The 26,439-nt window shown below is 38.1% G+C and overlaps 2 protein-coding genes across 2 annotated transcripts in view; both read left to right on the top strand.

Annotated features, from left to right (window-relative positions):
* Positions 1–26,439, top strand: part of LOC136252284 (deoxyribonuclease-1-like) — a 32,753-nt gene that overhangs the window by 558 nt on the left and 5,756 nt on the right. Inside the window, exons 3-7 of the mRNA XM_066044693.1 lie at positions 807–893; positions 941–1,044; positions 1,487–1,754; positions 2,959–3,052; positions 3,108–3,162. Coding sequence (XP_065900765.1) covers positions 807–893; positions 941–1,044; positions 1,487–1,754; positions 2,959–3,052; positions 3,108–3,162 — 608 coding nt within the window. The remainder of the gene's footprint in view (positions 1–806; positions 894–940; positions 1,045–1,486; positions 1,755–2,958; positions 3,053–3,107; positions 3,163–26,439) is intronic.
* Positions 4,675–26,378, top strand: LOC136252283 (FERM domain-containing protein 4A-like). Its single transcript, XM_066044692.1, has 18 exons — positions 4,675–6,964; positions 7,069–7,166; positions 16,829–16,924; positions 17,345–17,429; positions 17,816–17,872; positions 17,937–17,959; positions 18,027–18,107; positions 18,316–18,381; positions 18,681–18,738; positions 19,419–19,505; positions 20,373–20,654; positions 20,714–20,840; positions 21,255–21,391; positions 23,571–23,687; positions 23,739–23,804; positions 24,027–24,101; positions 24,154–24,259; positions 24,573–26,378. Exons 1-18 carry the CDS (start codon positions 6,893–6,895, stop codon positions 26,237–26,239), a joined length of 3,300 nt encoding a protein of 1,099 aa, XP_065900764.1. The 5' UTR covers positions 4,675–6,892; the 3' UTR covers positions 26,240–26,378.

The raw sequence follows: 26,439 nt of genomic DNA, 5'->3' as shown, positions 1-26,439 counted from the left end.
ATTTATCAGGTGGAATTTTTGTTCTCACTAGGGCAAACCAATTAAAAATTGCTTATGAAATTTCTTTCGTAAAGCAATTTCATGGAGTATTCATTGGCAGCAGCAATTAATTTTACATTGTTGAGTCGAGTGTTCTATTAGCTATAGTAAAAGTTTGGTCATGCAGCTAATATGCAACTATATGAATATAGCTGATTGGTGGATATAATGTTTGGTGAAATTCCTCAATATGCCAAATTCGCCAAACTTTAGTCACTCCAAACTTTTGGTATTTATGGTATAACTGCACGTGGTCTTGTGTAATCACACTGTTTTCTTTTCTGTTTTGTGAGTGGATGGGAGAAGAAAAGATCTGTTGGCCATAGCATATACATAGCACTGTGGTTTTGGTCAAATTCTGAGGACTTTGTTATGTGGCGTCTCATAGACTGCAGCAGAGAAGATCGTATTCGGTTCTCACCAATAAACAAGTCTCTCTACTGTAGCTTACATCAAGCCACATAGCAAAGTCGCCAAAATCTGTCGGCTCAGATCAACAGTGCTATGGTATATTCACCAGATCTTTCTTTTTCCCACCATAAAAGAAAGCGGTGTGACTACAAGAGACTATACATGTCTTGATTTTAGTTGACCAGATCAAACTACTAAGCACATAATATATTTATGTTTATAGAATTAACCCATTCCTTTATGTTGTATATATGATATCTAGTGTTGGTGTTAGCTGACTTGTGTTTAGATACTTGATGTACAACTTGATGCATGTGCAGTACTGATGAATACAAAGTATTTATATCACTATGCAGTGAAAAGTCACCGTACACTTACAATGTGGTGGTGGGACCAAGACTGGGCAGGTCTAGCAGTAAAGAGCAATATGCCTACATCTACAGGTGAGTGATGTCCATTGTGTGATATATCCATATGTTGTGTTGTGTAGGAATGAAACTGTTGAGATATTGTACAATTACACTCACCCTGATAATGATGACGTGTTTGAACGAGAACCATTTGTGGTGCTTGTGAGAGATCTGACAGAAACACGTATGTGACATCATGTTTCTTACAATATTATGACTGGGCATTATGTAATACATTGTGAACAACAATGGAATACACTATAAAGACAATTAACATTAATAGGAACTAAGTAAATCTATATTTAAAAAAAAACAACTCATCATGATCGGTTTGGCAGATTTTAACAGCACTCATACATTTTGTATCATAAGAGACCTGGCATTTAACTATATGTTCAGTTTATTTATATATATTCATGCATGCAGTTAACAGCAAAACTGTATGGCTGAGAGAGGGTAAAATGATGCATTAAATCAACACACATTTAAAGCCTACAGACTATACGTATAGGTGACTAGTAATCACACACAATACTGGAATTATTTATACACATATACGTACACATGTATATATACACATAACCGGTATGCTGGTGATTTGTACTGATCTGTGTATGCATGTCTAGCAATTCCTGATTTTGTTCTTATTGGGGTACACGTCAAACCAACTGATGCTCAGGCAGAGTTAGATGGTCTGGTGAAAGCTTATGAAAAAGCAGTGGACATCTTCAACACTACTTACATCATCCTACTGGGCGATATGAACGCTGACTGTCAGTACTTAAAGGATAGTGAGAATGAACAGTTGAAAATTACCACTGATGAGCGTCTTGTCTGGCTCATTAACAAAACTGTGGATACGACAGTAGCTGCATCTTCTTGTTCTTATGATAGGTAAGCAATTGCATACATATTGGCTGATGCAGAGGGAATCCTGCTGTGTAGATCCTTAGGCATCTGCCTGGGATTTTACTGTGAAGTTTCTGACATCCTATGCTTTCAGTAGCTTGCAGGTCCCTAGAGGGATAGTTGAAATGAAACCTGTCTATACTGGCCGAGTATACAGTTCACAGATGCACGTGGTTGAAACTTGACTGAGTCCTAACTGGGTGAATTTGATGACTTTTCTGCACAGGCAATGGGTGACAGAAATGGGGACAGGAGGTTATCCACTTTTACACAGTATACTCTAAGAGCTGTCAAATTCTAATAGAACAGTCATATTTATGTTTAAAGTTAAAATTTACTTGTACCTGCAACATGGCCATAGGAGGATGTCTTAATCCCCAGAGACACATGTATACTTGTTGTGCCTCAAACACATTGAACACTTTCTTGTTCATGTGGTAAGTATGCATAGTATATAGTCTGTTTGTGTGTGTGTGTGTGTGTGTGTGTGTGTGTGTGTGTGTGTGTGTGTGTGTGTGTGTGTGTGTGTGTGTGTGTGTGTGTGTGTGTGTGTGTGTGTGTGTGTGTGTGTGTGTGTGTGTGTGTGTGTGTGTGTGTGTGTGTGAAGCATGCAGCATAGCCAAGTGGCTATAGAGCACCGGCCTGGTGATCAAAAAGTTTGAGGTTTGATGCCTGGTTATGCTCACTTGCTGCTTTCACAATGCTCTAATCTACCCAGCTGTTTAAATGGGAACCTGTTTACTTGGCATCAACTGGGGAAGCACCCCGCCCAGCTGTAACATTAATGTGTGCCTGGTGTTATAATTAACTATGGAAACAAAAGCAACTGTCCATGTCTCACACAATGCACACGCATGCATGCACACTACACACACACAGAAAGCAAAAAAGTGAAGCCTTCAGCAACCATGCTAGCACAGCCATGCCTGTGTGCACCCCAGTATAAAGACAGAATTGTTGACATTATTACTGTGTAAACCTCATACAGAGTATACTATACAACACAGATAATCATACAAAAGATTGTGCCATAAGAATGTTACATGTGTAAACTGATACTTTTCAAGCCCGAGTGCCACTATAATAGTTATGTGAAACAGAAAAAAACAAAGCAGGCTAGAGCTCAGATTTCTGTGTTGAAAACTGCATACATATGCAAACATTATGCGCATACATGTTAATGTTACAGGTTTGTGGCAACCTTGTCAATTATAAAATTAATCATCAAAGGAAGTGTTCGGATATTCAGGTTTGATGAAGTGTGTGGCCTCAATGAGACACAGGTAAGGTGTATACATGCGTATCCAAATTATGTGTGTGTTGTTGTACATGCATCAGACTAAGAAAGTCAGTGATCATTACCCTATTGAACTACAGTTGGTCAGTGAAAAATGTAAGTAGCCAGTTACAGTATCATCATGTATGTGTGAGTAATGATATATTCCTTACCTTACCTGCATGACAGTACAAACTAACCTATATGCAGTCACATGATATGTATACAGCCAACATATATGTATATGTAGGTTAGGGACCCAGCCCAAGGCTCTTCATAGTTTTAGAATTTCTAAAATTATGAAGAACTGAGGATGTGGTTCCTAACCGACTTAGAACATGGCTCGGTGTTATCTTTTAACTGCATTACACTTTTGAAGTCCACAATCACAAGTCTTCATAACTAGGTTTTAAGTACATTTTGCTAAATACTACACAGCAGAATAAATTACTCAGCAGATTTCTAACCAGGTTTATAATATGTCAGGAAGTTTCTTAGCGATAGTAGAGACCATCAAAGATCGAAGTATACCATGCATGCCGTGTTCTAATGGTAGTTGTGAGGTATTGCAGCAATGTTATAAATGCATTCTTTTTTATGACATGTTAAAGATTGGGCTTCCAAAGAATATGTATCTAGTATGGAGCTAAGAGCATAGTGTTATAGCTCTTCTCTTGCATGATCACTAAATCTGAGTGTCATCATTGATAGTGCACTAATAGACAATGCTTTATTTGGCCGTAGAATTTCTTGAAGTTGAGCAAAAACAATTTTTATTACTCTTATGGCATTATAATGCCAAGATGATACTTACTAGTACAGCTCTTTCTTTGATGGATAATTTAGGGAACTTTGGTTACTATAGCTTAAGTAGTTAGTTGTAGTCTAGTAGCTGGTTAGCTCAACTGGTATCTTGTAATATAAGTATACCCATGCATTTTTCAAAATGTTTTACAATAAACAGTGCCATATAGCCTTAATATTTTGAGGGACAGTATTTTTCAGGTTGAGCAAATAGATAAAAAATAATTTTTTTGTGGATTTTCAAACAATCCCAAAATGTATTAGAGCATAAAGTCAGCGAAAATGTTCTTCCTCGGAATATTTGGGCTAGCTATATGGTATAGAAGCAACTGAGCTCATTGAAGGTTTCCCAAATAAGAAGTTTGAAATATCCCAGGCAATAATACAGGGTGCTATCTCTTTTATGCATGTTGCCAAAATTTGTCAGTGCTCTTTTTAGTTTGATAATTTGATATTTCTGGACCTCATTGTGGCCACCTACACAATCTTCTATACACATACGACTGTACTGCATAAAATGCCAAAGGTGTACCTTGCAGCACTTACAAGCTCCTGGTATCATCAACGTGACGTCATGTGCCATTATATTCAAATTCATGAGTGTGAGAACATCCACATGTATGTTACTACTTAATTCCGTAGCTATAAAATTGTTTACAAAGTTAATATCAAAAGTTCAGTTAAAAGTGACATGTAGTAGCTACTGCAGTAGTAGCTACTGCAGTAGCAGTTTAATGAATATGTTCATGTATAGTCCAAAAAAACATGACTTTTTTGTGCATAATATGCAGTACACTATAGTAACTGTCATAAACAAGCAATTGATTATCATAGTCTTATTTAGTAGTCATGCATGCATGCTATATATCGCTTTTAATTGTGACCTCTAGTTATCAGACAGAATAGTGTAGCCATCTACAGTCACAAGGAGACCTGTTCATAAAGTACCAATGCACGATATGGCCACATTACTGGTGCAGTTTTAAGTGATGTTTGCATGAAGTATTGTTCCAACAGATAATTCAATTGAGGTAGCTCATAACCACTTTGATCAAAAATAAGAATGTGTATATTACACTATTGTACATAATTACAGTTGTAGGGACTCTGATCCTTTCATGACACAAGAAATTGTCCAATGAATAATAATCTATAACACAGGCTGTCACATTATAATATGGCATTCATGCTCTATCCATAACATTTTATATTATATAGTCACAATTATTATGGGCTGGCGTATGTGTAACCAAATTTGGCTTACAAGTATAATTTTCCAATGAAACTATGTCTTGCATGGTTTATGATCTTATCGTGAGGTGATCTATTGGTAATGGCATTCATTAATGTCTCCACACTAGCTATCAGGTAACTTCAAACCTTTCAGCCTTATTACCAGCACTCCCACCTACACTTTAGCACTTAGTAATTAATAGCATCAAGAGTTCATAATATAGAAAGAGTTTCTATATTATGAACTCTTGATAGCATCATGACTCTGTTTCTGTGTATTGCAATTGGGTAGCATATGACACCACTTTACTATATGACTTCAAGGTAACCAATAAGCATCTAGTCTCATCCAGTATAAAATATGTATCAATACTTGTTAGCCAGTCAGTGCCAGCTTCTATCTTGCTCTGGTATAGCTACCATGCAAACCTTTGTAACATACCCAGAACATTCCCTCCTCTGACCTACCACTGTAGCTAGAGATACCAGTTCTTACTGAACACTCTGGTTTAATTTTCTTATTAACTCATATTTGCAGTTCGGTGAAGTGGAATCAACTCTTGTGACTTCTGAATGTAACTCACGATCAACTAGCCGAACTATAGTGAAAGATGAAACTTGATAAATAACTGTCACTCTGAGAATTTATATGGTATTCAACTATGACAACTAGAGGCTTGTGTCACAGTTGTATGTTACTGAACTCTAAACTGTAAAATAAAATATCATTACATATAGACTAATCATCTGGATTATTGATTATTCAGTGCACATCCTCTGAACCTAGTTAACAAATCCTACTGGTCAGCAGCCTGAGGATAGCTAGGTTATCATGAACTGGCTCAGTCAGTCATTGGTTATGCTAGGAACAGTTCATAACAGTTCAGATGCCCACAGCTTGGTGATTCTGAAGGTACATTGTTAGCTACATATTAAATCCATTACAGCCAGCTCATAATTGCAGTTCCAATTCCAGTGGTGCTGCCGAGCTGTATACTGACTGAGTCCTGTAGCTATAGGAGACTGTAGTGAATTTTCACTGGGTTAGTGCTCTGTGTGTGTGTGCGTGCTTGTGTGTGTCCATTCATCAGCTATTAGCTAGCTACCTATAACCTATAATGGTCACTTACCACAGTGTATCTGGGAGGCCACACACAGGAACTGCTGGAGTGGTGAAGCCATAGCATGGTTTTGTATATGACAGTTATGTAACCAAGGATCGAGATGAAAAGCATTGTATACTTGCTTGTATAAACCATTAACGCCTACGACATGCGAAGGAATTTACCGCAACTTCCACCTATAACTAAATAATTAGAATAATCACGTGTATCATCGGATATTTTCGCGTTACTGATTCCATACAATTATTTCTCACCGTCCTGGTATCTGTTTTCTGTCATCAAATGGTATCGCCATATCTGTGATTAACCGATAGCGCAGCGTGAGAACAGCCTCTGGAAACAGGCCACTTGTCCGCGTGAAGATATCTGTAGATTTAAATTTGAATTCAACAGATGGATATTTGAACCACAGGGAACATTGCAACAGTTCTAAGAAGATAATTACTCAGTGAAAGCCCTGCCAACTTCTTTTATTGTGGTGAAAAACCTTTGGGAGAGCCTCTACCGCTGGTGATTTGAAAAAGTTGCGCGACAAACGGTTTTGCGCGTTGTTTGTAAACAAGTTGTTGCAAGAATAGATGTCTGCGTATTGAGACAGCGAAAAGAGTTACTAAAATAGAAATTCTATTGTGTCTAGTCGCAAACTTTCTTGTGTTACCAGAAGAAGTAAGCGAAGGGATAAAGAAATGCCGGGAGACACTGCGCGCGACTGTACCGTGATTATGTTGGATGGAACATCCTTCAGCGTCTCAATAAAGGTAAAGTATGTACTAATAATTAGTGTGTGTGTGTGTAAGTGTTGTAGAAGACATGAAAGCACTTATCAGCTCTCTGTATATTCGTCTCCGTTGTTTCACCACAGCCCAAGTTGCTGGTCAGCGAGCTTACTGAGATGGCTTGCTCTCACTGCAAGATAAACAATGAAAGAAAATATTTTGGATTAAAAGTTCCTTATGAGAGGTACGTGTTTCTACCCCTGTACACACTGTTTAGTTAGTGTATGTGTTTGTCTTGATATCACATTTTGTTGTTGGAGATGGGATACATGTCTAAATTAATTTATGTTTTGTAAGGATTTCATCTAATATTTAAAATGGTTTCTGCAGTATTAAGTGTTTTCAAGTAATTTTTGCTTTGCTACTGTGTATGCATATCGTCTTCTGAAATAATCAACATATGCCTGGTATATTATTTTACACTGCAGGCAAGACATTTATCTTGTTATTCAAATTACTTACCAGACAGTTTTGTGAATTGTCAAATAATGATGCAAGTGTTGATTTCCTGGTTTACTTAACATGAGCAAGAATAAACACGTTATAAATCTCTGTCTCCAAGCACAATGATGTGTTTGAGAATATAATATTCACGATACCATCTGTTTGAATGGGTTGGGTGATTTTTAAGTAAAGGTGTTATGAAATGATTGTTAGCAATGTTTTATATTCTCTTTGTAATGAAATTGGTTTTCTCTGTCATAAAGGAATCAGTTGAACGTGTTAAACGACTGCAAGAGTTTTCACTGTACCTGTTAATCCTGTCTATCACATTTATCCACATTCTGGCCATCCCCACTATTGCTGTGTGCCTTGTGTTGAGGTTGCCAAACAGGTCAAGCACAATTTTGATGTGGTTGCTCAGTTGTTCCTCTTCTTGATTAGAAGGAGTTGAATTATAACACATACAATTAATTCTTAAATACTTGTTTGTTTAAAAACCTCTTTTTCGAAACGAGGAGGATTTACTGCTTATGTTTGTGTTGCTATGGATTTTAAGTGCCTTCATAATGAAGCAGTGTCACCATTTTATTAAGTGGTAGTGAGGGAAGTATATTAATAATCTCACCAGTGGCATCTCATCATTAATAAGGCTATCTTGTTAAGTATGTGAGCAATTCATGACCTCAATAATAAGCCCATCTTCTTTTAAGACCGTTTATTTGGGTCCACTCCTTGACAGAAGTCTCTCCCTAAACATATGTGTTAGTCCTTTCTGTTTTCTTTTCTTTTTTTGCCCAGCCTATAACCTCTAATTTCAATGTGTCCCATCACACACCCTAACTATGTGGTCATTGTGTTATGCATTGGGCTGTTAGCACAGCTGTTGCCATGTTTCTGGTGTGAAGAAGTGTAAGCAGTTGATTTGGTGGTTATGTTGTAAGTTGATTAATAGCTTGAATTGTCTGATTGGAAGACTATTTTTGATTTGAATAATGAGCTTTTAGTGGAGTGTGAGTGTGCGTGCATAGGATGTGAGTGTACAGGTGTGCTCGCATACACGCACCTGCACTGTAGAGCGTGTACATGCATTAACTGGAGTGTTGTGGATAAGTGTAATAGTATCCTCTCTCATTCACTATTAACTCTCTGTCAACAGTTGTTCTAACAAACTTATTTCATCACACAAATCAGAAAAACTTGTTACACTAATCTACCATGTACCTGTACTGATGCATTGACATTGTGTTACATCATGGACTTTAATCTCCTGTCATCTTGACACTGTGTGACTAATATAGAATTTAAAAACTCTTACATCTATGTTAGGCTGTGCTTCAATCAAGGAAATACTATGGATGCATGGTGGTGGTCCCTTATTTCAGTATTACTATATATAGCTTTCATTTTGTTGCCTGTGCCCTAAAGTGGAAGACAAAAATGAGTCACAAGGAAGATTTAGGGTGAAATAATTTGCACTTAAACTACCTTTACTGTGAACACATTGGCATGACTGACTTGTAAACACCGTCTTTTGATAGCTAAATTGTAGTCCTTGGATGAAAGTGTATGTGTAAATATGCTACAGTCAGCTTACCAATACAATTCTGTGTTCAGTAAAACTGTTTAGAGGTCAGTTCTATGTCTAGTAACCTATCAGTTTAGTAATACTGTAAGAATAGCGTATAATGCCTGAAATATAGCTGCTTAGTAGCAGTAGTCGATAGAAACCAGTTCCTTGTGGTTAAAGCCATTCCCCTATATTTAACTGTTTTGTTTGATTTATCACCTTCTGAATGCCCTTTGGCTTGGTATGGCTCAAAGGAAACCGGATTTATTGATCAGGAAACGTTTTTGGACTAACCACCAAAAATTGCCTACTAATAATAGGTCACAAGGAACTATTTTTAGTAGCCAGTATAATTATGTAGAGGTTATCTTTGCCCTTTGCTATGTATTGTTTTTCATTCCTTGTGTGGGCTCTGTTTCATCAGAGTACAAGTGTGTGTGTGTGTGTGTGTGTGTGTGTGTGTGTGTGTGTGTGTGTGTGTCTTTGTGTGTGGTGTGTGTTAATGAGGTACTTGAGTTCTATGTGCGGTTGGTGCATGGTTTTTCTAGACGGGTACGTGTGTGTATGGTAGGTGTGCGTAGTCTTTATGTGTTGGTCTGTGGGTATAAGGTATTTAATGTTTGAGTAACTATGCTGCAAACAGTTTATTTGAAGTACATACATAGTTGAATCCCATCTGCTGAGTTGTTAGTGAGGTGTGTATTAGTGAACTTAGACTTATTTACTAATACAAATGGGGTGTTCACAACTATCCTCAAATATCAAGGCGTCCTTATCATAGAGGTGTCCTGATTTCAGGGGTCTAAATGTGTGTTTACTGTGTCCCAGTTATCAAGGCGTCCACATTCAGGTTGTCATTTGACATAATTCCACTGTAATGCCTAGAGTAATAATGAGTACTAACAACAGTGTGGGGGGCATATATATGCCTTAGTGTTGTGGGTGAGTTTGGGAAGGCCATGAATTAGCCTAAACTGGCCAATAAATTAAAGAATGTTGTAGACATTAATTGTAATACATCGAAATGGGATAAGCTGTCTCATTTTCTCAAATGAATATTGCACAAAACACTTGGAAAAATTAGCCCTAGGGAACGAGGGAGAGTTCTGAACAATACAGCTTCATTAAAGGATTACAACAGCATTAAAATGTATTGACTATTTAGTCCCTTTTGCAAAATTGTTGCTGAAACAGTAAAGATCAGCAAATATCCAGCAGCTGGTTGGCCAGCTGCCAGCTTAGAAACCTCAGCTCAAAGACCAAAATAAATTGTCCTGGAGATGACCTGTTTGGGCAGGCTGTTGCTGTGAAAGATTACACTGTTACCTCAAGCAGGCCATTATTGGCTAAATACTGATTGACCACATAAAACAGTTTATGGTATGTGTGGGAGGAAGGTGTGAGCCAATGCCACCTCTGAGTGATGGCCACTGCCTGCTGTTGTAGCCAGCTTGTCATAACTTGTGGTTATGAATTAACTGTTGACATAGTTTGTGTTGGTTAGAATGTACACATACCCAATGGGGGTGCTAGTGGTGTGTCTACCACAATTAAGACATCCTATTGAGTGATTAAATTCCTGGCATAGACATTGGGTGACATTAGATATCTTTCTTGATACATAGTGCCATGGTTACCTTAATAATCAGTACACAGGTTTGGCTTAAATAAATTGATAATCATGGTTTTAGTTTAAAATCAGGACAACTTGATAATTCTATGGCTCTAGTGTAACACATTTAGACTTCTAAAATCAGCACACCTCGATAAGTAGGACACTTGTCTATGGTCCCATTTGTATGAGTGTGCGCACATTTAATTTTAGACTCCTAAAATTAGGACATCTCACTAATAAGGATACTATATAAGACATCAATAAGTAGAAGAGAGACTATGGGATTTACAGAAATCTTTATTGTTAATCCATATATAGTGTCTGAAGAATTCTTGCATGATAGTTAGTTTCACCTTAAAGGTGTTATTTCCTTAATGTTGAATCATCTAACAATCGTTTCTTTTTACTTTAATTGCTATCCTATTTTTAGTAGTCATGAGTGTTCTTCATGGCTTTTTGTCTGTCTGATCCCTTTGTTTGTATGTCTAGCATCATCCTTCATTAGTATGCATCCATGCTGATGTGTGTAGCCAGCAAAGAAGGTGTTCTTTTGCTCTGTAAAGGACTAGGTTACACAAATGCCTAAACAAGTACTTTAATTATTCAGATTGGCAGCCATAGACTTTGTGATGTGTTGGTTGTAGCTGGAGTGTGAAACTGAAGTGTTTTGAGTATCTTCATAAGTTGTGTGTGTATGCTTGCCACGTACAGTTGTATATAGTACCCTCAAAAATGTTTGTTTTATAAACAAGAATTACTGTTTGAGCATTTAGCATTTCCTAACAGGAGACAAGGTCATCATTCTGTTGGTTAGATAATAATGTCAGTGAAGTGTGTTAACACATTGGTGTTGTTTGGTTGGCTAATCCAGCCACTAACTAGTGGTTATGTGTAGCTTCACCCTGTGGGTCTTCTCACACTCAACACTACATCTTCATAGAAAACTACCTCCTTAATAATAAGGACACAAGGATTTGCCTCCATATGTATTTTACCATTGAACTACTCGGAAATTCTTTATTGTAATAAGGATCGTACATTAGTACTGCTGAAAGAGGAAGGCCACTTTTTCTTTGCTGTGGTAGGGTCAGTCCCAGTATGCGTTATATTTAGAAACTGGATGGGTTTTTTAGGTGCAGAGGAGGTTAAAGATGTTTGTGTAGGTATGCAATCAGCTGGACAGTGTTAATGAGTTTAGTTAGTTAAACTGTTGTCCTGTAGAAGTGGTGTTGTTGTGTGGTGTGTAGGTAGTGGAGCAGTAGCAGCAGGTGAAGAGCTTAATGTGCTTGTTCAGTCGTCATCCTCACCCCCCTGCTGTAAAGCACAATGTTGGCTTGCAAGGCCAAAGCGAGAGAACCCAGGGACAAAAGTACTACTGTAGAAACACCACCAATGACTGGTACAAGTACTAAATGTTACTGGGTCCATTAGCAGCCTAGAGGAGACACACACCAGAATTATAATACAGTGGTTAACCACAAACATCCACGCAGCATGGGAACCCAGTATTCAATTAAAGCAATGTTTTCACTCACTGTTAAAGTGATTCAGATATTGAATGGGTTCACCTTGTGATGAAACCACACAATTCCCTCCATTTCTACATTGTTTAGCCAACACTACACCAACTAGCTGCATGCATGCTGGTGCTTCTCTGTTGGAAACCTTACAATAACCCTGTCTCCATGGAGACTAATACAGGCAGGAGGATAAGAGTGTCCTAAGCACACATGTTGTTAATGAGTCTGGTCCTGTCTTTAATCTGGTGATGTATATGTTGGTTTAGCACATCTGTGAATGGTTTAGTTAGTGTGTTGTTTATTGAGGGGCCTTGATTTCCCAAGCATCTGTACCTGTCTATGTAGTTTCAGTTGACTTCATTCTGGATGCCTAGTGATGATCTTTTAGTAGTGAGTAATCCCGGAATCTAAAATGTTGTATAATGTTTGGACCATGTATAAGGTCCTTATTGGACAATCCAAGTGTGTCATAAGGTATAAACCCATGATTGTTAATGTGTCCTTATTAGTGAGGTGTCCTGATTTCAGGGGTCTACATGTGTGTGCAACATTACAAATATGACCATGAATAAATGTGTCCTGATTATCAAGATCTCCTTATAAACAAGGTGTCCTGATTTTAGTGTGCATGCACTATTGCAATGGACAAGTGTCCTTTTTCGTTGGTGAAGTTTCCACAGAAAAAAAAATGTTGATGTTCACTGACAATACACCATTGACGTATTGTATTATTATATTGTGTCTCCATGATATTAATTAGTAATAAAGTTTAACCATTGGATTATTAATTTTATCGCTGTGTTTATGTATTGGAGTGTGCGTTAAATATACCATGATGGTTCATCAAATTATGACTATATTATTGTGTACAAGCCATGTGCAAGTGAAATGCATTTGCGGGTCCAGTATAACAATTCTATTCAAGTAATTGGTTTGTTGTGTGGGTATCGAAGGTTATATTTCCACCCTACAAATGAACTTGCTTTTTTAAAGTGCTTTACAGTGTATATTTTTGGTCTCAACACGCAAGTGTCAACATTTGAATGTCTAATATTACTGGCTTTGAAAGTGATGAGTTTGCATTACAATGTTGTGTTTGTTGTGTTTGGCTTTCTTGTCACAGCATGTGCTAATAGCAACAAACACATGTTTTGGTTGTGTGTTGTTTTTTGCTTGAGGCAGAGTAAAGAGTGTTGGTAGTAGTAGACTTGTGTTTGATATGGTTGTCATGGATACCTTGTTAACCATGATGAAATAATACAACCACTAGGCTAGGCACACCCTTGAACTCAACAACAATAATAGGTTGATCTTTTTTGAAGGCAGTTACACCTTTACAAGTGATTATTGCCATTAAAAATGTTTAAGTAAGTTTTTCTGGCTGATACTCGGTTGACCTAAACTCTGAAGATGACCAGAAAATGCATTAGTAGTTCCCTGACAATTGCTTCTTTTTTTTTGCTGTGGTTGTGCCAGTATTACATGCAGCAGAGGAGGGCAGGAGTGCTTCAGGCACTTTTGAAAATATTACCTTAATTGCATAGTTTAATCACGTGAACCTCAATAGTCTGAATACAAAACTAATGAATGGTGGTGATCGCTGGTGATCGCTAGATATTTTGGTTGTGCTTCGTGTAAGGATTAAAATTATGTATTTTGTTTTGTAAAAGCACTTAAGTTTGCTAGGCAAAACTGATGGAATAATATTTCGCTCATAGCAATACTAGCGCTATCAAGGTATTTATATTCTAAACCAAACAATGATGTCGTACTTTGTTACATCGTCCACCCATTTTAGTTCATCAAGAAACCGATCGGTTTTGCATAATTCATTTTAACGGCACTTAAACTGCTTCCACCCTCCAGAGAGTAATATATCACTGATTCTTCCAGGATTTGTTAAGCTGTCAAAGTGGATTACATCTTTGTAAGGGGTGTTATCTGAGATCACAATAATGACATAGATTTTGGTCTCTTAATTCATTAGTTGATTCTTAAAGGAAAATCCCATTACCTTATTTTATCCAACAAAAAAATTCTGCAATCCTGTATGACTTCATGTTAGTAGTAAAGCCAACTGTACACAATAAATGCTTGGTGTATTAGAGCACTGTGTGTCTGAAGATAAATCGAGAATCTGTGGTGCTGCGCATGTTAAAATATTGTTTAGGGAAAACCCTTACATAGCAAAGTCGCTCAGTGTCATACGATCACTGCCTCTGACGTCTGGAATGTGATTCACATTTTGATATTACTATTACTTGGTGATAGCGTAGCTTGTAGTAAGATGACACCTATCAGTTTACTGTATCACTATTACACTGGTAATGGATCAGTCAGTCTGAGTGTCTACTGTTGTGCTGTGGGAGGAGTGGTATGTGATAAAACCAGAGATTGCAGCCAAGTGTTAATCGTGTTATCAGTCTGCAAGTCTTGTTGTCTTCTTGAAATCTTAAATGGGATGTGGAGGTGGCTTCATACTATTGTATGCAAGACACATTTGGCACCAAGTTCGTGAGTACTTGCGTGTCAGTACACTTAAGTAGGTTGGAATCTCTCTTAAAAGACACATACTGGATGGTAGGAGGTTTTTACTGAAGAAAAGTTGATGAATCAGTTGAATCAAAGCTGATGATGAAGAAGACCTGTCTAGGTCCTGAGTCAATATTGTCACAAACCCAGAGACCGTCTAATATTCCACTATACTTTTTTGTTGGGGAGTTTTTGGCTCGTATGGATTTGAGGATGGCTTCTTGCATCGTAAAGAATGTTAACTGGCTATTTACTGCTCGAGAAGCCTGCAATATGCATTATATCAAAAAAAATCCCTCTTGCTTTGTGTAATCCCTGGAGTACAGTAGGTTTCATTCATGTCTACACATGTAACGCCACCACCCATGCATGTATAGGATGTCATGTTGTTTCCCCTGTCTTGAGGCTATATATGTGTTTCATGTGGACTGGGGCATTCCAAGTATAATGTATAGATTATCGCCTGTAGGCATGAGTTGTTGCATAAAATGACTACATTTTTACAGACTGGTTGACAGGGAAAAAGCAGGTGTTTCCTGTACTCAACATAATAGTTGGTATCTTTAGGGATTTTTGCACAGTTTCTTTAACAAGGAAAGGATATCCTTCAGATAACTTTTACACATGTGTTCGTCTGTCTGTGCGTACATGCATGCCTGACTAAAACGAGGTCCATGTGGGATTTCAACCCTTAACACATGGTACCAACCCCCTACGGGTACTAGTCCTGTCCCAGGAGGATTTGCCATCACTGACTTGTAGCACCTGAGTAGTACACAGGTGGTTCAGTTCACTAGGGTCGTTTAACCATCTAATGGCTTTGCTTTTTGCTTTGTTTTGTACATATGACCAATGGTGTGTGTAAATAAGTGTGCGTGTTTGTTTAACAAGTACGTTTGTTATTTCTACCAAGACTTAATAGGGTAAATGTGCACACCTGCACCTAACTAGTGTGATATTACGGCAGCATATGTGTGTATGTACTCAATTTGTTGATCCCTTAAGAAATCGTGGATGCATGTAATTGCTAGGTAAACACAATAATGGGCTATGTATGGTTTAAGCTGTATTGGTAGGTTTTGATGTACCGTAGGAAATTGCATGAGTGAAAATGTGCAATGCTTATTTCCTGGTTCAGCTGTTGAGTTAGGGTTGTGCATTATTTGGAATTTGTAGGTAGACTATCAGTGCAATGTGGTTGTACAGCCCCACGTTTGATTTTTGAATTTATGATTTATGCGTGCCAGTGATGACTCATGGTCATTTGTGACTTGCGGGGACACCACACACACACACACACACACACACACACACACACACACACACACACACACACACACACACACACACACACACACACACACACACACACACACACACACACACACACAAATGCGCATCTTTGTTTTTTGAGATTTAGATTTGCTCACTATTTGTCTTAATTTGTGCTTAAAGCATTGTCTCCAACTTACACAATAATATTAGTGGCTAACACTTTACCACTTTGCTAAAATCCTTTATTAAATTGTTGTTGGTTAGTAACCATATGGTTGTTTAATTATAACATTGTTACACTGCATATATTGCCTTCATTTAAACAACTCATGAATCTTATTATAAATAAGTAACAAGTTTATTGGCGATTAACTGCTATGATAATAAATAAAGTGACAAACTTGTAACTGCTCTTTAACATAAGCAATGTTTAAGCAACAAGGTTTACGACCAGAAGGATAGGATAATGTGTTGTGTGATGCTTGCTTTAAATGCACATGATACCATTGCACTAGTCTGAATATTCAAAACCAGCCAACAATGAGGTGCACTAGCCTCAGTAGATATTTAGACAGCGCATCCATAAACTTAAAAAATCTTGTTTTGTAAGGGCACTTAGATTTCTTGGCGAAATCACTGTTTCGTACACCTGTCAAGAGCTGAGGCTCTTTCAAAACAAAGTACTGTACATTTTCTGTGAAGCCTACATGAAGTGCTATCTAGAGATATACGTGAACTCCAACGTTTGATGGTTTTGTATTACTACTATTGAGACTTGAAATTCCAAATAATTATGTAAATAGAGTAAGCGACATCACCGACATGCTCACATGTCCTACCTTCTCTGGTTTACAATGTATCAATTGCTATATGCATATGTAATCTTATTTTAGTTATGACAATTGGTTGGAACCAGAGCGTCCTGTCTTAGATCCTTCACAGGACCTTCCCAAGCCGCCTCATCCTTTGGTGCTCAATTTGGCAATCATGTGAGTAGTAGACACACTGTCAGTGAATTTACTTACATACAAGTCACCACAATCACAAGGGATAATTAATGTGTATTTAATTGGGTGATCACTTAGTGACGTCTGTGCTTTGATGAAGCATTATTGTAATGTGTTGATGTAATGGTTAATGTGTCTCATGCTATTATTATACTGGTCCATTACTTGGGAATATACAAAGACACATGGCTGGCTGGTGCACACAGGGGGCTTGCATAAATAGTGATACTGTGATGCTTTCATTGGAGTTTACTGACAAACAGTACGGCAGTCACTTGAATTTGATGTGGAGTGTTTGTATGTGTGGATTAATTTCTTATTCACTTTAAAGAGATCTGCATACCATTTCAATGATGAAGTATTTGGTTTAGGAAGTGATTTTGTGTGTGCTATGTTTGGCAGGTTTTATGTTGAGGATTATCGTCTGTTGACTGATCATGTCACTGTGGAGCAGTATTACTTTCAGGCCAAGCAAGCCATTAGTGGCGTAAGCATTTGTGTTTGTTTGTGTGTATGTGGCTGTGTATTGCTTGTATGTGGTGTGTGTATAGGAGTGCATTTCTGTGTGCGTGTGTGTGTGTGTTATGTAGTAAATTATGATATAGAAAGCTAGTAACATATGATATATTATTTATACAAAGTGCTTATGGTTGTTGAACAATTTCACTGACAGCTGACTCAGCAGTCTGCTAGTCTCCACAATACCAATTTACCCATTACCATACTGATAACAGTTGAAAGGCTTTTTCTCTTGTGTAACATAACCAGTATAATCACATTTCCATTCCGAGCTACCCAATATCCAATGAATTTCATTGTTCTGAAAGATACGTAGGAGAAGAAATTTTATACATATTTCTTGTGCATATACAGAGAAAGTTGGAGTGTAATAATCAAACTCTCTTCACTTTGATTGGCTGTATGCTACAGGTAAGCATGATACTGAATTTTAAACACAAGTTCTTTATAATTTTGTAATTTCCCCCTTCATTAGGAGATGCATGGCAACTACAGAAAGTGAGTACTATTATAGGCTGAATCTATTGTTACCATGGTGACAAATGGTTTTTGTTTATTACCATAGTGACAAGGAAGCCATTGAGAACCTCAAGTCTCTAATGACACTACCTCGAAAAGTAGTCAATGAGCTGGGAAGTGCAACCTGGTAAGACTTTCTTCCCACTTTTGGCCGCCTTGTTAATAAGACCACCTCTTTATGTGAGCCACCTCAAGTAGAAGTAGGCCCCAAACATCGGTAACTTTTGTGGAACCTATAAAAGATACAAGTTTTTGGTTCCACAGGTGGCCCCCTATTAATAAGGTTTCACTCTGTTTCGCATTTTTTGAGATTAGATCTTTTCTGTGTACCACAGTGAGAAAGAAGTACTACACTATTACCGCAACTTGAGGGGACATTCACGAGGAGATGCTATTGTGAGGTATGTCCTGTATTTGTCACACCATGTATGTAGTCTTAATGCTATTACGTAGAGGGAAATTCTTGTAAGGTGATTTTGGTTGAGCCATAATATATTATTTTTGATAACATTATAGCTGTAGCACTTATAGTGTACATTTATGGTAGGGAAAATTGACATCTTTAAAGACTTACAAGTTCTAAAATTTATATGGTTTATATTTGTACCATTTTTGTAAGGTGAATATGTGTTGTATTACGCATAAGGATTTGTCGGATAAAATGTATACATACTGTTAATGGGTTTGGTTTTTGATGTAGATTCTTGGAGATGGTACAATCATTGCCTATGTATGGAGTACACTACTTTAGTGTTAAGGTATGTGTGTGTAGTGTGTGTGTAGTGTGTGTGTGTGTGTGTGTGTGTGTGTGTGTGTGTGTGTGTGTGTGTGTGTGTGTGTGTGTAGTGTGTGTGTGTAGTGTAGTGTGTGTGTGTGTGTGTAGTGTGTGTGTGTGTGTGTGTTTGTCCTTGTCAGTGTGTGAGTCTGTCTGTATGCATATACTAGTATCATGCAACATGCATATAACACGTTTGTGTCTGATTCTTTGATGTTTAGAGAAGTCTAGTTACTACACACATGGCAAACAACTGTAATAATGTTACACAAATATTTTGTAGCAACATTGTTGTCAAAAGCTAGCTTTGTCAATATATTACACGTTACAGTACTACAAGCTTGTAATAATATTGAAATTCTATACTATCTTGAGGGTAAACATTTCTCATGATTTGGAGGATATAAGAAACTTGCTGTACATACGAAGGCCATTTCTAAAAAAATTCTAAAGGATTGGGACCAAATAAGTTTGCTGTGAACATTTCACTGTTACCAAACTCTCAAGTATCCTCAGAAGTAAAATTACCTTCCTGTTGGGACTAGTGTCCTTAATATGGAGGTATCAATGTGTTTGATATGGGTAGTTTCGTCAAGAAGACGTTTCACTCTATTTAGTTACATAGGTACTGTATTTTTAAAATGGTGTCTTTGTTATTGGCAGGACAAGAAGGAGTGCCCCAAGTGGTTGGGTATTGGTCTGGATTGTGTCATGCAGTTTAACTTTGAAGACAAGCAGTCTCCGACGAGAGTAAGTAACTGTAACATTTGTAGGATGATGGTGATGTTATGAGTAAGGTAGTCAACCGTATATTAAAGCCCTTGAGGAGATTACCAGCTGTTTTTTGATTGAACATAAGAAACTTTATTATCATGTGACTTTCATGTTTTTCACAAGTCAGATAAAGTCATAATAGTTTCGTTCATGGTATTCTTATTGTTTTCATTGTTGTAGAAGTTTGTTTTATAAATCAGTTTGTTCATGCGAAGTTTTCCAAATATACAGTAGAACATTTCCAACTGATGACCAGTCATACAAGTATATAGAGGACACAGAGTTTTTTTGCTAATAAGTTTACTGAGCAGCACAAGATGGCTACGTGCTATAAACTATGTGGGTAGTCTCATCCTTAGCTATACATGTTCCTGATCACATAAAAGTTATCTGGTGATATCTGTCCAATTTGTTGACCCCACTAAAAGACATTACAAATTTAACACTCGTACTTATGTAGCATGAAAAATAAGCGACATTATAAGCATTCCAGACTGAAAAGGGTGTTTTATTAATAAAGCACCAATTGAAAATGGCTAGAGACCAGTAAGTAAGCGTGTGGAATGGCTATAAACTTTCGTCTTGTACTTTATTACTATGTGCCAAGAAGTTGAAACCAGACAGTCTACGTGTGATTTGGCACGTGAAGGGATGGGGACAAAACTAGTATGGGATATTGTACAGTATCTGTGATATTATGATTTGGTTAGTTTTTTGAGACCAAAGTATTTTAAATATCGATTCAGTCATTTACAGCTGTATATTTCTTAATGACATGAAGTGCTAATAGACACAAGTTGTGATGTAGTTTAGTGAAATATCATTACCTTGTTGCCCCTACAGAAGTGGCCATGGAAACAGCTGAAGAACATCATGTACAAGGAGAAGAAATTCATAATGGAGGTGATGGAGAATCATCCTCAATTAAAGCACACCATCAGTAGCCCCGGGATGATGGAGTTCTCTACTTCTTCATCGTCAGCAGTGCCAAAGAAACCGTCTCAGCAAGGCAACCCTGCTGACTCAGTCACTATACTCACCTGGTATGCTAACCCTAAGTTGATCCTATCTCTTTGGAGGATGGCCAAGGTCCAGCACAAGTTCTCAAAGGCAAAATTAGTCTCTGTAAGTAGTTAGTCTTAGAAGCATTAATGGGCTTGTTTCTAACTTATATCTTGTTGCAGAGTGAAGCATTGGATCCTGCTGAGTTAATTAAGAGACTCAATAAGTTGTTGGTTGCCCCTAGCAACCTGAGGAGGTCACCCAGTGAGAGCCAGAACAGCATCAGTTCATCAGGATCCAGTAACATGGGTGAGCATTTATTAGAATAATGTGTGTATTAAAATGAAATTGCTAGGAATTTGCATGGAAACTTTAGTTGTGTTGTTATTAAACTGGTTACATGTTTAAAAAATATAATTGTAGTCCAGAAGAGGTTGGTCATGCATTATCATTCTCAAAGAAATGTTGAATGTCGTGTTGAACTAGTTTTACATAGGCTTTTGAAGGATGGATTTTATATCCATACCAGTCCCTTAAAGCCTTCTCAGTGCAAGGTGTTGCTGTCCTAGCTGTTAAACTAGCCTTAACACCTGGTACAATTTGGTTGCATAAACACAAGTCATAGGGTTGACACGTGACCAGCCTCCTAAGCATCCCCCCTAACAACAATATTAAAGGTGCATATGCTTTGTCTAAGTTTTGTGAACTTCTTTTGTTTTACAGTGTCTGCAGAAGCTCAAGTGGTTGCTAAGACAGCTCAGAGTCACATGTACACTGCACTGACTGCTAAACGTAATGTCCTTGTTGAAGATCTAGAAGCCAAAGTGAAGAGATACAAGGAACTGCAAGTGAAAGAAATGGTAAGACCTCTTGTAAAAATGTGTGTGTCTGTGTGTTAGGGCTGAGACAAATAGTTCAAAGCTTTGAAGCTTCGTTCAGTTTCATAAGAGCTATAACGAAATGTAGGAGTTTGTATTACAGTTTATACCTAATAACTATCAATTGTGTTCATTAATTGTGTACATGACATTTGTAACAAAGCTTCGGTAACATTTTTAAAAGAAGCTTTGGAGGATGTATTTAAACATTCGTTCTAACCCTAGTGTGTGTTTGTGTGTGTGTGTCCATAGATATTATACGTAACATGGATTGGAAATGCGCATATAAATCTGTGTTAATAAATGTATCCTATCCTCGTTATGGTGCAATGGTGCGTGAAATAAATTAGGTTTTACAGCTGGAGTATTTCGCTCTCTTGTAAGCTACTAAGTGGTATTTGTCATTTACAGCTGGGCAAATTACCACCTACGTTAACTGGAGGCTAGCTTGGTTAGACACTTTGGCTCTTGGCGAACAGTACGGTGGAAAAATTCTTGTTGTTGAATTGAATTATGTTGTTACGGAACAGTTTTGTGATTTTCCTAAAGAAACTAAATGTTCAGCACCGCTTCTATTCTGTTGCTTGCACCACCTATAATGGGTATGATGTAAATAGACTACTCAGATATAGTTGTATTACTGTATAGCTCTTTCGCTTCGATAAAACAAAACCAAAACAGGCACTACATTTTGTAATTATTTTACCCTAACAGAGTAAGACTTCAGTTAAAGCTTTATCAAACGTACCAAGTATGTAATAGGCAATGCAAACACGGCCATCACTAGTTGGTTAATAGACACAATCCAAAACTACGTAATTGTCATAGCAACAGCTTTCCGCCATTTTGAATGGGGCCAGTATCAATTATTACGATTGCGCTACATTGAAATCCGATGATGAATAAAGCTCGAACTGGGGGGTATTGTCGAACAATTGGCTGTGGAAGTCTTCGAGGTTGTAAATTGGTTAGGGGCAGGTGGTTATCAGGGTTGAACAAGGCGCGAAGCATCGACAGCCCAAATTGCCTTGTTGGCCCACACAGGAAGCACTGCAAAGCAAATAGATAGTATTTTAGTATCCATTACTGTGGTAAATTATTTGTGATAGTAACCGTAGTAGCGGCTGACCATCCAGGCGCTCCTTGTACAGGTAAACAAGGGAATTCACCTGATAATCACCTGCCTTTAGCCAGAACAAAGAATTTGCAGCATTAAAAGCTTTCATGGACTATTGTTTGACAATACCACTTGATTATTGAAATTGGCCCCATTCAAAATGGCGTCCGAAAAGTGGGCGTGGTTTTGGATAGTGTCTATAGCAGTGCTGCTGAGATATTAGCTGATCCTCACCTGCCACTATCCACATGTCGCCAATGGTATTGCCTCTGATATCAGCAAACACTGGTGTTCTTGTTCAGTACACAACATAACACACTGACAATGTAAAAGTAACGCCTACACTACTACATAAGCAAGAGAAAAGGCCTGTGAACAGGCTGTTACATCTTTAAAACTAGCACACCGTAACGAGAATAGACGAAATTATTTATGCACGTTTCCAATCCATGTTACGTATAAAATCTATGGTGTGTTGTGTGTCTGTGTGTTGTCAGAGGGTGGGGGTTGGAATTTATCACTCATAGAATATAGTACATGCATAAGAATTACAGCTTGATTCACTGTTTCCCATACTGTTTTTCGGTGCACTAAAATTTCACCAAACTCTTAAATTTAAAGGAATTATGGTTTATTTGTCACAATGAAAACAAATTTCTGCATGCAAATAGTTATTCCCATGGCAAAAAAAAATTTAGAGCAACCATAGAGATGTGCTAGTCCTTGATACAGGTGTGTGTTCTATTAGAATAGTTTGTTGTTTATAATGGTGACCCAGTGTCTTATAATAGGTAGTATATTTAGGGATGTTCCCAGAGTGGTGGCTACAAGAGACAGGGATGAGTCCAGAAATGTTGTATGGGGCCTTAACTTGTATATGTCAGAGGTGAATTTGTAGTGGCTGTTGAGTGGTAGTGGTGGCTAATTTATTTGAATGGTGGTCGGTGCTGACCACTGTGAGCACATCCCTGTATATTTTACTAATATTGTAGCCGCGCATTTCACAATCACTGGTATGTGTCTCTTCTGTTTATATTCTTATAGCAAATCACAAGAATTCCACCAGAAGGACTTAGTGAAGACATCATCTCCAGTTTGGTGAATAAGAGACCAAACCAATTCAAGTTCTCTCCTCTGGTGCTAGAGAATGGAGACCTTATGGTCAGCATGTAGTTGTACAGTGTACAGAGTGATTTTACTGCTTAATTGTAGGGTGGAGAAATACTTCAACTGGAAAAGCAGATTGAAGTACAATCAGCCATTGTAAAGGCCAATAAGGTATCCAATATAGTTTGGAACTTGTAGATTTTAAGACATCCATTGACAAAGTTCAAACTCCATAGATTTAAGTTTCTGAAAAGCCACAAAATTTTCTGTAATAGCATTTTACAATGAAAATGGGTAGCATTATGTGCAAATTATAAAGGAGTCTCAAGTTTTATGTTAATGCAACTTTTCAGTTTCATGTAGTGTATGAAATTTCTTCTCTGCTTATTGTAGAGACTAGTTAGTGAGAGCAACGATAGTCGGTTGAAGAAGACACGCAAGAAGGACCTGAAGAAGCAAGAAGAGAAGGTAACCTCAGTATTACATGATGTACAGTGTTAATGTTTGGTTTGCTTTGTAGTTAAAGGACTTGGAGGCTCAGCTAGCTGCAATGAAAGGGAAAGGTGGTGCACAGAATTCAACCTTCTTTATTGGTCCCCCTATAAACATGAGATATACTGGAGGAGGTAAGTGTGTAGTGTGTGTGACAAAGCCTTCAATAACTGTAACTGTGTTGTGTGTGTTGTTGTGTGTGTGTTGTGTGTGCGTGTTGTGTGTGTGTGTGTGTTGTGTGTGCGTGTTGTGTTGTGTTGTGTGTGTGTGGTGTGTTGTGAGTGAGTGTGAGTGAGTGAGTGAGTGAGTGAGTGAGTGTGTGTGTGTGTGTGTGTGTGTGAGTGTGTGTGTGTGCGTGCGTGCGTGCGTGCGTGCGTGCGTGCGTGCATGCATGTGTGTTTTTTTGGGTAGCTAATGAATGTATTATATACCTGTCTTTGTCCACAGTTTCTGGTGACATAATCCCAAGGACTGCTCCACCAGTTCGCAAAGGGATTCCAGCTAATCGTGGCACAGTTGATGACTCTGTTATTAGTGATCTCATTTTTGATACCAACTCCAGAGAAACTCCACAGCTAGCAAGAAAAACTCAAACACTTAACAAATCCACACCTAACTTAAATAAATCTTCTCCAAACCTCAGTGAACTTTCTTTCTCACCCACCCCACCCATTCACCATCGAGACAACTTTGGCAGCTCCGTATCAAGTATATCATCAAAGACAAAATCAGTTGGTTCTCTTCCTTCACAGTCGGATGCTGATAGTCAGTCACTTTGTGGTGGTAGAGACAAGTCACATTCACCATTTAGTGATGAGCTCTCACCAAGCAGTGGTGTGCCTGCTATCCACCTCTCTCCATCAGCAACATCGAATGTGTTTGATAGACCTGTGTCTCCCTCACGGCCACTACCGATTGACTCATCTCCTAGCAAGAGCAGATTAGGTGGAATGACTGCTAATGGTATGAAGCAAAGTGACATGTTTGCTGCTGTTATGAATGAATACAAGGATAAGTCGGCACCGTCTTCTGTTGTTAATGCCAATGGATCACCTACACCTAGCAGAAAGAAGATACATCATTACGAGTCCATTTGGGATTATCCGTCTGCTGAAGATCGGCAGAAAAACAAAGTTGATCTGCCAATGCAAACAAGACAACGACATCAATCACCGAGACATGAGCCTCAGAGAAATGAGCATCAGAGACATGAGCATCAGAGACATGAGCATCAGAGACATGAGCCTCAGATGTCAACAAGGGTTGACAGGATTGATCAACCATTGTCAAAATATGATCAACATCTTATGAAGTTTGACCAATTTGTGTCAAAACAAACTCAAATGAGGCATGATCAAAGAACTGCAATACACATGCCTAGACAAGATCAACAAATGTCAAGGCATGATCAGTTTATGCCAAGGCTTGATCACCCTGGTTCAAGGCACGATCAACACATGTCAAGACATCATGATTACCCAGGATCAAGACACGAACAATTCATTTCCAGACAAGATTTTGGTATGCCTCAGCACCCACAAGACACTCACCGCAACGCACCACTGCCATCCCGCACATTTTCAAGCGTCCCACCAGGCCACCACCAGTTACCAACACGATACGTATCAGAAAACAGGTTAATGCTGCCGAACCATGGTGAAGTGGAGTCAAGTACTTTAGAACGACGAAGAAGAAAATCATCCCAGCCAGAACACATACACGCTGTGCATATCAATGCAATGAGGAGTAATGGTTACACACCAGGTAGAAGACCTAATCCCCCTACAATTGAAGAAAATCCAATTGAGATGATGTCATCATCTTATCATCAAGGTCATATCGGCGGCACTACTGGTACACTGGTGAGATCAAATACAAGATATGAGCCCAGTGGAAGATTTGACCCCTGGGATTATGCAGCTTCTGCGTTACCATACAGTTTGCAGCATGGAAGACAGCGAAGTGAACCCGAGCATTTGTTTGAACATGCAAAATCAGAAATTGTAGATTTCCAACATCACGTCAACCCCTCCAATAACTCTTACAATTTCCACGAACAGAATTCATATAATTTTCACGATCCCGGGACTTTTGAAGAGGGCACACTCGTATGATGCCAATGCCTTTTATTCCTATAAAATTATTTTATGTGTGTGTTTTAGCGATTTGTTGTATAGGATAGTAATATATGTTCGTGTGTATGTATGGTGATGATCATTTTTAAAATTGTATATAAAATGCTGCTAAAAAGTATATTGAGATTTTAAAATTTGAACATTCGGTGGTCAAGTTGTAAGACGGTTACAGCATGTTT

The sequence above is a fragment of the Dysidea avara genome, chromosome 4 (assembly GCF_963678975.1).
Source record: "Dysidea avara chromosome 4, odDysAvar1.4, whole genome shotgun sequence".
NCBI classification, from domain to species: Eukaryota; Metazoa; Porifera; class Demospongiae; order Dictyoceratida; family Dysideidae; genus Dysidea; species Dysidea avara.
Note: the sequence above shows the minus strand (reverse complement) of the source record. Positions and strands in the feature narration are given on the sequence as shown.